General features: G+C 43.4%; 1 protein-coding gene across 6 annotated transcripts in view; it reads right to left on the bottom strand.

Moving 5' to 3' along the window:
* Positions 1-546: 546 nt before the first annotated feature.
* KCNMB2 (potassium calcium-activated channel subfamily M regulatory beta subunit 2) overlaps positions 547-12,705 on the bottom strand; it is a 312,693-nt gene continuing 300,534 nt past the window's right edge. For all 6 annotated transcript variants that reach the window (XM_081862818.1, XM_081862820.1, XM_081862822.1 and 3 more), the window contains one exon: positions 547-3,822. In XM_081862818.1, coding sequence (XP_081718944.1) covers positions 3,538-3,822 — 285 coding nt within the window. In that variant the 3' untranslated portion in view covers positions 547-3,537. The remainder of the gene's footprint in view (positions 3,823-12,705) is intronic.

Below are 12,705 nucleotides of genomic sequence, written 5' to 3'. Positions count from 1 at the left end.
GAATTCTGGATGTATAGCAACCCTACACTCTGGGTATATGGTTTGGGTTTAGAAGATGTGACTCCGTTCAATGAGTCTTGCTCACAGATTGTTGCACAAGACTGCATAGGAGGGCAGTACCAATTACTTAGAAGACTTTGCCTCGAATTTTCCCAGGTATGTATGAAAGACAGTAAGAGAGGCTAATCGTAGGCTGAATTTTGCTGGGAACATAGAACATGGGTAGGCAAACAAAGGTCCGGGGGCCGGATCAGGCCCAGTCATCTTCTAAACCCAGACCACGGACGGTCCGGGAATCACTGTGTTTTTACATGAGTAGAATGTGTGATTTTATTTCAAATGCATCTCTGGGTTATCTGTGGGGCATAGGAATTTGCTCATTTTCTCTCTCCCCAAAATATAGTCTGGCCCCCCACAAGGTCTTAGGGACAGTGGACCAGTCCCCTGCTGAAAAAGTTTGCTGACCCCTGACATAGATCCTACAAAATGGGGTTTTGGGGGGGCATGGGGAGGGAAGAAAAAAAGAGGCCATTTCTGATTGCCAAGCATATTGAAATCTCAAAGGTTTAATTGAATAATTTTTGTACCAAATCACACAGTTTTGAAGTCCTGATTACACGCCCCAGGAATTTATTTGCCTGAGAAAAAAAGCTGCATTATGGATTACAAGATCAAAGATTAATTTCACTGCTGCAGACTTCAATTGTACAGCTCAGACGACACTTGAACAGTTCATGGAGTCTTGTAACACCATAAAGTTTCCCCCCAACGTTACATTATTGGAGAGGTGGCAGAGGAGGGGGGAGAAGTACGCAGAGAATGGACGAGCTGGACAGATAAAATGTGCTTTCTCCTTTTGGCAAAAAGAAGAAGAAGAAAAAAGTTAACCTTTGCTTCCAATACACATATAAATAGTTCCTTTTAAAAAGTTCTATGGTAATTTTAGGGGATGATTGGTGAATACCTCACATTCTGTCTTTTAGGCGTTCCATGACCTGAACCTGACAAGATTGTCTTTTGAGTATAATCTAACAAAAGTTGTGAATACTATTTGTAATCCCACAGAGAATGGGTGGAAAAATTCATTGCAAGTTTTGCCTTGCTCACCATTCCCATTTATCCCTATGGCATATTGGGCTTCAACATTGACCCTCAAAACTGTCCCAAACTGATATTCCTCTTTTTTCTCTTCCATTTTGTGACTTCCACTCCTCCCAATATCTGATGAGTTGTCACCTACTCACATTTTACTCACGCTTTACTCATGCTTTACTCAGACCCACTCCACCTACCATCTTTCCACCTTCATATGGTGGCTTGGATCTTTTGCCTGCTGTGTGGCTATTCTCTGGTTCTTAGTACCACCAAATCTACCACCTTTTCTTTTCAAGCGCTTGTACCAAAGCGGAGCTTGGAACAACAGAAACAAGACCTGCTACTACCACTTGCAAAGTGTCTCCTTAGGCAGCCGCTTAGTGTTCCCTAGTGGTAATGCATACCCCAGAGCACGTACATAGGGTGCTTCCAGACTGTCCCTCTTTTCGGGTGGGATTCAATCGTATGTTGGCAAATTCTGGTTGCGTAATCAAAATTGGTCTGGAGATCTTGCACTTCATCAGATTTTTTGTGATAAGTAAAGTGATGGGAAAATGCAGCAGAAAGTGGGGGGTACCATTTGCCTTGACACAATGTTGTCTAACCCCTCCAAGAAAATCAGAATGCACAATAAATAGCTCATCTGGAAGCAGCTATGATTTATGCATGTTCCTGGTTCTGCAGCCTTACCGCAATTCAGTAAATCGTGTGAATTTCATCCCCTCCCTGCCCAATATGCCCTTGAATTTTTATTTTGCTGTGTCTTGGTTAAAAAAGCCCACTTCTCTAGGAATAATATTATATGCTACCCATTCTCTTTACTAGCATCTCAAATTGAAGGATATTTTGCAAGAATGGTCACAACCACATTCTTACGCCACTTTAAATCCCGCAAAGAATCATGGGAGCTGTAGTCTGCTATGGGCACTGACCTCATAGACCTACAGTTCTCAGCACCCTTAACAAACAACAGTTCCCAGGATTCTCCTTGACTGTTAAAGTTGTATAAGAGAGCTTTAAGTTTATGGTGTAGATGTGACCTAAGTTTTATCTGAGTGGAAATGCCACTGTGAACGACTTCTAAGACTCCCCCGCCCCTGACGCTGCTCTTCTTAGTGACAAGCATATCCAGGTTTGGACATTATGAAATACAAGAAGGGCACTTCTCACTTTCAGTTAATAAAAGAAATAATAAAATATAACATATTGGTATTACAATACACCACTAGTTTTAATATATGCTTTTGTCCTCTTGTCTAGTATTCTTTTTTTCTTTTTTTTTAAATATACAGTAAAAAAAATCTAAAATAGTTGGAAGTAAAAAATGAAAAAATAGCTGACTATGGGTTGTATTTTTGTTTTTGTTTTAGTTCTTCTTTACAGTGATATGGTAGCAAATACAAGGAAAAAAAAAACAGAGAATAAACTTGTACGGAAAGTGTTTTCTGGTCCCATCTCTGCCAACAGGGCTCAGGTTGGAGTCGGAGATGAATGAAGTCGACGTGTGTGGTAGATTAATGCGATTTGTGGGGTTTGCTTTTTTGGCTATAGCTTTGGTAGAGAATGATCTGTGGGTCCAAGATATTGCAAATAAATGTCTAAAACATTGGAAGGGAAAGCTTAACCCTGAGCATGAAGCAAACATGAAGACAATTGCTCTGATCCAGAACTTTGAGGGTCCCCCCCCTCTCCCTGCAATCCAGAAGAAAGTAAGTTCTGCTCACATCCCAAGAAAATCAACCATGGCCAAAATGCCCTAAAGATTTTAGCAGTGGTGAAGTTTGATTAGCATTCTCTGGGTCAGGGCCTGGATGTATAGAGGATGCACACCCTGACTTCCTGCTAATGTGTGGCTGCCCTTTGACCTTGGTTTAGGAGGCAGCTGGAGATACCACATTTCTGAATCCATCTTAGTTCAGCCAGACAAATCAACCCTCTCTCACCGTCCTCCAAATTTCCTTCTACTCCCCAAGCCTCTGCAGCCCTCTGCAGCCTTAAGTGGAACTTAAACTGTCCACATGAACACACACGCAGCAATGTAATACATCCCTCCAGAATGGGTTTGCAACGAAATGGTGATGCGTTTCATCGACAAGGCTTGGCAAATGGGTCACACTGAGCCCTAATTTGGCTGTAGAAAAAGAAAGGAGAAAGAAAGAAAAGGGAAAAGAAAGAAGAAAGAAGTACCGATTCTGCAGCATAAACCAAGATTATGTAGACGGCCAACGCAAATGGCGATTCCTTCTCCCATCACCTGCATAATAACAGCATCACGTTTGCATATAGAACAGCCTTTTTTCATTATTGCTCTACTTCATAAAAAATATAAGGAACTTAGAACAGACGTACACGTTACAAACTTAAGGTTCTTTGGTGAAGAATGAAAAAAAACAACAACAGTATTTCAGCTGTCAATCCATCCCGGAAGCGAGCCGGCTGCTTCTATCTGTTGATCCTTTGGATCCTTTCACAGAGGAGGGATAGATACTGGGTCAACTTGACCATGGCAACGATAGCAAGCCCTCCTATCATCATACAAGTTGGCCAAAAGAGGGAGTGGAACAGCACGTTGGAGCTGTAGAGTTTGGTTAGCAATACATTCTTTTGAGTGCCTTCGGGGTCATAGTAACAGGAGAACTGCTGGTACTTTCTGAAGTTCTCCATGACGACATTCACCAGGGAGAGAGACTCTTCAAAGTTCTTGCCGCACTTGGGTATATATGAGCACTGTCGGAGGGGGAGAAAGACAAATGAGATAAGACACAGTATGCATCCCTGGCCAAACCAAACACTTGTGAATATGTATATACACCCATATATTTAAAATACAAATATGGTTTTCCTCAAAGAATGGATCTGTATTTACTTAGCTTTGACCAATCAGTCAAGAATTGTGCATGTCACTCCCCCCTAGGGAAGATTTACAAGATCCCTTTTCGGATATTACAGAAATATGAAAACAGGAAGCATCACTCACACTTCCTGCTTTGGCATCACTTGTGACTTACAAAGTAAATATTCCAACAAACTGGCTTGATTATTTGAAAAGAAAACAAATCCAATCTTTTTTTTTCCAGCTCCCCGAGCCCTTAGCAATCAAAAGTAGAGAAAAGCAAAGCGTAGCCGCTGAAACAGCTGGAGTCTAGACCAGAATCTGGGTACTGGGCTGCAAAACTCGGAGAAATATATATATATAGGGATAGATGAAAAGGACACCCAGAATTCTTCTTACTGTGTTCCGTCTCTGCTGGAAATCTAGGTGCTTTCTCTTGCCTTTGGGATTGGTGTGATCAATGAACTGAAAAGGCTGTGCAGGTTTTGTGTGCTGACCTTCTGAGGCTTGGTAGTGCAGACCTTCTGGGACACAAGTCTCACTCTTTCCCCAGCAGTGTCAGTAATACCACCGGCTCCGAGATGGCTTGGAGGTGGGGGGGAAGTGACAACGGGTACCCCAAGGGACCCATGCTAAGTCCCAGACTCTAGATTCCTGCTTTCATTACTTTGGCACACACAGCTGTATTCTCAGCCTGTGGAACAGATGGCACCTCGTCAAGCCAAACAGCTGGAAGTAACCATCAGCTATTGTTGCCTGCCACTGGCAAGAGCACCTCACCGTTTATGTTTACCTTCCTTCCAGTAGCACCTTAAAGACCAACTAAGTCAGTTCTTGGTATGAGCTTTCGTGTGCATGCACACTTCTTCAGATACACTGAGTGTATCTGAAGAAGTGTGCATGCACACGAAAGCTCATACCAAGAACTGACTTAGTTGGTCTTTAAGGTGCTACTGGAAGGAATTTGTTTTGTTGAATTTGTTTTGTTTTGACTATGGCAGACCAACACGGCTACCTATCTGTAACTAGAACTATGTTTACCTTGTTATAGTAGGAAAAAAGAGAGGTAAAACTCGGGTTAAATTACACAGTGTTTGGGCTCACGTCTTGAGGAGCAGAGCCCCCAAGCCTGGATGTCCTGAGATAAGGGCGCCAGGTGCACTGGGTTACCATAGCAACACCCGCGAGGTTGACCTTATGACTTGCTGAGTCATTCGCGCCCTCATTGGTTCAGGAAATAGGCCTACATGTAAAGATGGGGATCCTGGTCTCTGGGGCATTGCTTTCATTGTATGATGTCTTGTCCATGTTCTGCTGTCCTGTTCCATGCCCTCCTGCCCTGTTTGCTGTCAGGGTTTGATTCTGAATCTGTGAGAGGCCGTGATTTTTACACAATAGCGTGAGTTATCATTGTGATAGTGTTAGTGAATCTCTCCGCACATATGTATCTCTACTTCAAAAACCAGAAGAACTGTATTTAGTGGATAATAGTGGTTGCCTTTGTCTTTTGTCTGGAAACAATAAATGCTTTGTTACTTTGAACTGTTTCCTCCCTTAACTGGGGACTCTGGAAGAAGCTGTTCAGCTGGGAGCAGGAAATCTGTGGAAGACTCTGCCGGGGATCCACATAGTCTTCTGATACATCACCCTGGTTGAGGTGTGGTGAATTACCAACAGACTTCCACAAGTCACCAGCAAATCTTGACATTGCTAGGTGGGCTAAGTGGGGTGGCCCAATGGGACCATATGCCACTGGTTCTGAATGTGCTGCAGTGGCTGCCATTGAGCTACCAGACCCAGTTGTATGTACCGGCATACAGAGCCCTCAATGGCTTGGTACCCAAGTACCTAAAAGAGTGCCTTCACCAATATCAGCCACCTCAAATTCTGTGATCGGCAGGTGAGGCCTTGTCAGCAGGTCTTGACTCATGACAGGGCCTTCTCAGTGGTGGTTCCGATTTGTGGAATGCCGTCCCTCGTGAAGCGTGCCCGACTCCCTTATGCAGCTTATATAAATAATGTAAGTTGCATAATTTTGCTGCAGCAGAAAGCAAAACGAATATTGTACCGTAATTTTTAGTGGGAGATGAATCGCAGCGGAATGGAAACAGTGCTGTATATGATGCACGCAGTGCAGAATGGAAAACAATGGCTTTTTACATCCCTAAGTGTTAACACTTGGGGAAATGAGTTACTGCTGGTGCTAAGAGGAGGTGCAACATGGGATACTTCCAAGTGGTCCAGGGTCTCTCACATTCCTTGGCATCATGGGAAGAAACAACACTGCAGTCACTCCTACCCACACCAGGAAAACATGAATACTGTGCTTTACTGGTGTTGTGATGGCCTCCCAGAGATTAGTGGAAACAATTTATTTCTCCTTATTCTGCCTAAAAGTAGAATGAAAGTAGGAAGCATCTCCATCTTTCTGGTCGGCTTCAGAACAACATTGCATGATGATCAGAGCAGTAACCTTCTTCTCACATCAGTGGTGGAGAACCTGCATTGCTGGACACGACTCCCACCACCCCAGGTCATTGGCCAGGCTGTTTGGGGCTGATGGGATTGGAATCCAACAATATCTGGAGAACCTCAGGTTCCCCACTCCTGGTTTCCTGGCAGAGAGAAAAGCGGCAGCCACTAGGTTCTGATGTTCCACTACCAGAACCTCAAACTACACAGTGGTGGAAGTGAAAAAGGTCAGTCAGAGACCAGGATCTGGCTTCAGGAAATCATTTGCCGCCCACCATCTCCCTGAGTCCTCAGATTTCATCTGAAAGTTTTTGTAAAAAGATCTTGCAGTTGAGCCTTATGCATGATTCATAGGAAGCTTATGATGGATGAAGTTTGCCCACTGTTTGGCAGTGCGTCTAAATAAACATGATCAGCCTGTCCTTCATTTTCATTAAATAACAACAGGCTTCTGGAAGCAGGTAAGGAGCGAGAAAACAACAATTAAAAGTCATTTGTTCATTGGGGAGCATCACCACTTCGCCTCTCAAGTCCGTTCTGAGATCTAAAAGTGCAGTGTAAGTAACTTAGTAGGGAGCTAGACTAACCATTTGGTGTGACAGATCTAGGATCCAGTTCTTTGTTTAGAAATTAAAAGGACGTGACCAGAGACCAATGATTATACCATGATCACATTTAGTGAAGGCTGGGGGGAGGGCTGCAGTTCAACGGTAGAGCATTTGCTTTGCATGCAATAGCTTAGTTGGTTAGAGCATGGTGCTGACAATGCCAAGGTTGCGGGTTCGATCCCTGTCTCCTCCATATCTGCATATTCCTGCATTGCAGGGGGTTGGACTAGATGATCCTCAGGGTCCCATCCAACTTGATAATTCTATGATTCTATGCAGAAGGTCCTAGATAGGCATCTCCAGATAGGGCTGTAAATACTCTGACTGTAACCTTGAAGAGCCACTGTGAGTCAGTGTGGACAATACTGGACAATACTGAGATAGAACTCAGTATAAGGCAGGTTCCTACGCTCCTAAGGTCAGTGAGGGCTGATCCATTTGGGCAAATGGGACACTGCCCCACCAAATTGAAGCTGCCCTCAGCCAGACCCCACCTGCCTGCCTTCTTACTTACAACCGGAACAGGAAGTGGCCCTGTTAGCCAGCTTCCTCCTCCTTAGTTTCTTTTTATATATATACATTTTTATTGATTTTTTAACATATCAGTTAAAACAGTCATACAACATATCTTCTCATCTTATGCAATGCTTTAGACTTCCGTCAACACCTCTGATGATTTTCCGTTCTTTATCACTTATTCTGCATTTCTTACTTTCTATATTGCATTTAATTGCCCTTAGCTAATAATTCTTTTCATAGTCTTTCTTGTAATATTTCAGATAATTCACCTTACAAAACTTCTTGCAATCTTACTAGCATAATCTGTTCGTCACAATTCCTTTTCAAATAGTTCATATATTTACTCCAGTCTTCTAAGAATCTCTGATCCCGAAGGTTTCGAATCCTTCCTGTTAATTTATCTAATTCTGCACAGTCCATTCCTCCTCCTTAGTTTCAGTGTTGCATGGCATGGAGAGAGTGGATAGAGAATTATTATTATTATTCCTCTCAAATAACACTAGAACACATGGATGCCCAATGAAGCCGAAAGTTGGAAGATTCAGGACAGATGAAAGAAAGGATTCGCCCAATTATGGAACTCATGCAGTGATGCTCGCCAACTTCCAAGACTTTAAAAGAGGATTGGAGGACAAAATCATGAAGGGAAAGGCTATCAGTGGTGATTAGCCAGGATGGTTACGCTCTGCCTTCATGGTCGGAAGCAGTAATGCTTCTGAATGCCACAGGAGGGAAGAGAACTCGTGTTCTTGGGTCTTGCTTGATGGATTCCCACAGGCACCTGGTTGGCCACTGTGAGAACAAGGTGCTGGACTAGGTGGGTCATTGGCCCGAGACAGCAGGCTCTTCCTATGCCTTTGCAGAAATCAACAGGGAGGAAGATGGGGACAAAACTGGAAATTAGGTGGCTCCACCTGCCATGGGCTCTAGCTCTAACTACCTGCTGCCTTACTAGTTCAAGAAAAAAGCACACCAAGAACTCTGGCCAATATAATTTCAATAGTGGGAGTGGTCCCTACTCGCAAATCAATAGTCAACTGCAACAAAAACTAATCCATTCAAAAGTATATATTCTGACAAGGATTACAAACTCGAATAGAGATTACAAACTCAAACTCATAAGGATATGTATAACACAATAATTCATTACAGTATTAGAGATAAGAGTTTATGAGTAGAGATAAGTTCATGTTAGTCCATAGTCAGATTTGACATGAAGATCTTAGTTTCAATCATTGAGCAGAAGTTAGAAGTCAATTATGGATCAGAAACCAGGACAGGGCCTTATTTCGATGTACTCACCTTCATCAGCTAATTTTTAAGGGGTCGTGTAAGTTTGAAGAATTCGTATAAAGATATCCTGTTATTTTCTACGTTTCTCAGAGATAACAACTAAGTGTGGGTAGATCAACGTGTATCTTGAGCTCTTCTGTGCCTTACTAGTTCAGCCATTTAAGATACATGCACGATGGGTGGAGGAGAGTGGTTCAAGGGCACACCAGGCATGGAGTTTGAGTAACCATGCCCAGAAAAATTGGAAGTCAACAACAGCATGGTTGTGTCCTGGTTGCTGCTAGGAACTTCTTTGGGTACGGAGCTTGTCTCGCCTCTGAGATGAACACGGAACATCTCTGCCTAGAGCGGATTTGCTGAAGGACTCAGCAAGAGTATTTTAAATTCCATTCTAGGTCAAGAAGTCAAGGGATGTTGCATTAACAAAACTGATTTGGGATTCAGTTTGCACAATGGTATGTCAGAGGGTGGGATGGGGAACGATAAAGGAGAAGAAGCCCTAGAGAGGCAATCATAACCTGTAAAAACAGCCTTGAGTCAAGCAAGCATTAACTGTACCTGCATTAGATTAAGAGGAAACAGCAGCTGGGGGGATTTAAGTGTGAATAAAAACAGGCAGAAACTCTTTGAGATTTCAAGAGCTAATGTAGCATAGCAGCTAAGGGCCAAACCAGACACTGCAGGCAGCCATGGGTAACTTTTATCTGACATATTAAAAAGCCCTTAAAGGAGCCTGGTACTGGGAGGTGAAAAGCCTGGCAGAAGGAATGGCATAATTGCTATTTAACCGTTTCCCGTCTAGCTGTTTTTCTGCTAACAATTGCTCCCGTGGTGTTTGTGTGAGTACGAAATACAGATGTTTTTAAAACAGCAGCAGCAGCAACAACAACTAAACATGAGACCTACCATTCTTGTTTATCCAGCCCTGTAATCCTTGCATAACTGAACATCTTATTCTGCACCAGGCACCACCAAAGCTAATTAAACTGCCATAACATCCTTTTGCACTCTTGTCTTTAAATAGTTGCAAACTCCAGAGTTTGGGGTTTTTACATCATGCCCAACCTCCCCCTCTGCACTCCCTGGCTGCCTCTTTAGCTGTTTTTCTTAACATCTAGCCCAGAGAAGAGTAAGTTGGATCCTCCTAACAGAGGGTCCATGTTGTGCTTGGCCCTGAAACTCTTCCCTAACCGGCTTGTGGGTGGGGCTTGCCCTGCTCCAAGCTGGTGGTGCCACAGTTATGCCAATGGCCTTTAGCCAACCAGCAGCGTGGCAAGGTTGGGGGTATTTATTTGGCAGTGCGACGTAGGGACCTCCTTTTGCTTTGTGCTGCCAAACACCCGCCCGCCCACCTGTTAATTAGGTCATGTTTGGCCTTGCTTTGGACTTTGGTTGGTCTCCTGTTTTGGAATGGCGGCCGGGTAGGAATTTTTTCAACGTGGCAGATTGGCTGTGGCCACTTGGTTTTTGCCTACCTCTTAGCAATTGTCACAACTTTGCAAGGTTTGGCGGTTAGGCATTGGTTTAGGGGAATGTGGGGAGGTGCGGTGCGGCCGTCACCTGCCCCTCCATTGAATAGGGTATTCCATTAAAGGAATCCGGGGGTCTGGATCTTGTCTGAAGCCCAGAGAGGGGCTAGGGCCATGCCAGGACCCCCGGGAATCGCAGGGGGTGAGCACCAGTCAATATACACTGACGGAGATCCCCCTGCTGGTTGTTTACCCTTCCAGGCTTCCTGCAGGGTGGGGCAGGAGCCAGATATAGTTTGATACCAATGTCTAAGCCAGTACCAGTCACATTTGTGTATTTTAATAAAGTTGTGGCCAAAAATTGCCCATTAACATTTAAACTAAATTTTGTCTCCACTGTGTCTTTATTTCCATGGGGGATGGGCTTTGGGGCTTGAAGCACAATGCAAAGGCTTGATCACTATTTTGTGCCGTTTTAGTTGGTACAAAAAGAAAGGTCTTATTCTGGATTCTGCCACCCGCCATTGGAGCAATGCTGTGGATTAATATTGGCTATACTGAGACCTCTGGTTTGGTTGCATCCAGTGTGGGATGGAGAGAGTGTCAGGCAAGCAGAGGCTTAAAAATAAAAAAGGTCCCCTCTCTGAACCACCTTTTTTCTTCTTTTTTTTGCAGGCCAAGATCTACGTCCTGTCTCTACAATGGAATAACGATGGGCATTTTGAAGAATGAAAAACCGCATGCGTTTTCTCTGCCTCCCTCGGTGCAGTGTGCAAAGTCCCAGAAAATGCCACTGCTGCTTCAGCAGCGGGTGGGTGGGAATGGCTGGTAGACAGGCATTGTTCTGTATGTTCCCCTTGACAGCACACAGTCTCCAAGGTGGGTTTACCCCTTTCAATTCCCTACACAAGGAATAATCACATTTTATCCAGTGCTAAAATACCGCTGTATTGAGCAATGGGGAAAGAACTGCTGTTTGAGGCAAAAATGGAAAATTATTACATTTTTATCCCACCCTTCACCTGGGATATCTAAGCATACTTTGTTCTTTTCAGTGCTCCCCCCCCCCCAGAAAAATAGGTGCCGGAACTTACCATGAAGCTCTTACAATAAGTCGCCAGGCGACTTGAGGCAGCTCTGAAATGATGCTGGTTTGACAACAGCTGCATTCACCACCCGCAGACGTGCTAAAAACTATGGCAAGATGCCTCCCTGGCTGGTTTGGGGGCTGCCCGTGGTTCTGGTGCAGGTCAAATAAATGCACCCCCCTCCCTCGTTCTGTTAGATTCAGGCAGGTGGCTAGGGCAGCTTGGAAGGGCCCTCGTGCAAATTTGCACAAGTGCAATGGTAGAGGCCTGGTTGGAAAGCCAAAAGCCCATCGCTGTTTCTCTGGAAAAAACTTTGGAACAACGACCTAAAATTCACAGCATGTTATTCTTTGAAGGAGAACTACCTGAAAATGATTTATAGATGGTATTTAATTCCAAACAGACTTGCTAAAATGTATAAGTCCAAATCAGATAAGTGCTGGAGATGTAATGAGGTTGAGGGTACGTTTTATCATATGTGGTGGACTTGTAAAAGGGTATTGGGGAATGATATATAATGAATTGAAAAAAATGTTTAAAAGTACCTTTCAAAAAACAAAATAAAACCAGAGTCCTTTTTGTTGGGGATAATTCAGAGGGAAATTCCCAGGTGTCAAAACAGACTATTTATGTATCCTACTACGGCAGCCTGTGTTTTGTTAGCCCCAAAATGGAAAACGAGTGAGGTCCCAACTGAAGAAGAATGACAATAATATGTGCAGCTTGCAGATTTAACATGTAGAATAAGAGAACAAGAAGAATGTACATTTAAAGAAGATTGGAAAATGTTTACTGAATATATGAGTGAAAATTGTGTTCATTTAAAAATGCTAGTAGCATTAATATAAATTCAACAGTGTAAATAAGTTTTGATGGATGTAACAGTGGATTCCTGAGTGGTTTAGTTCATGTAAAATATGCAGGGATGTATGGTATGCAAAATGAACCATGGAAAGAGAAGAAGGGAAGTCACTGATATTTTAATCAATGGTAGTTTAAACGAATATTTTGAAATGTAAATTAGAAAATTTAATAATATCAACATCTATATATCCCATCACTATATATATATATATATATAGCCTGTAGCTTGACCAATCACAGCTAGGAGCAGCTAGGATCTAGGTGGAGTCATAGATCTAAAAAAAAGTGTAGACTTGCACACGCTGGCTGGCTTCCATTTTGACTTGAAATGTTTGTTTTGGGTTTTTCAGAAGAATGTAAAGGAAAGAAACGGGGGAGGGGGGCACCACCAGCCCTCAATGGCGCCCACCTGAGAGGTGCCACTCCGGTGCGCTCTGGCTGAAGGAAAGCACTGGTTCTTCCTC

Source organism: Podarcis erhardii (genome assembly GCF_964252035.2).
Source record: "Podarcis erhardii genome assembly, chromosome: 5".
NCBI lineage: Eukaryota > Metazoa > Chordata > Lepidosauria > Squamata > Lacertidae > Podarcis > Podarcis erhardii.
The sequence above is the reverse complement of the archived record's forward strand: the minus strand, read 5'-3'. Positions and strand labels throughout refer to the sequence as shown.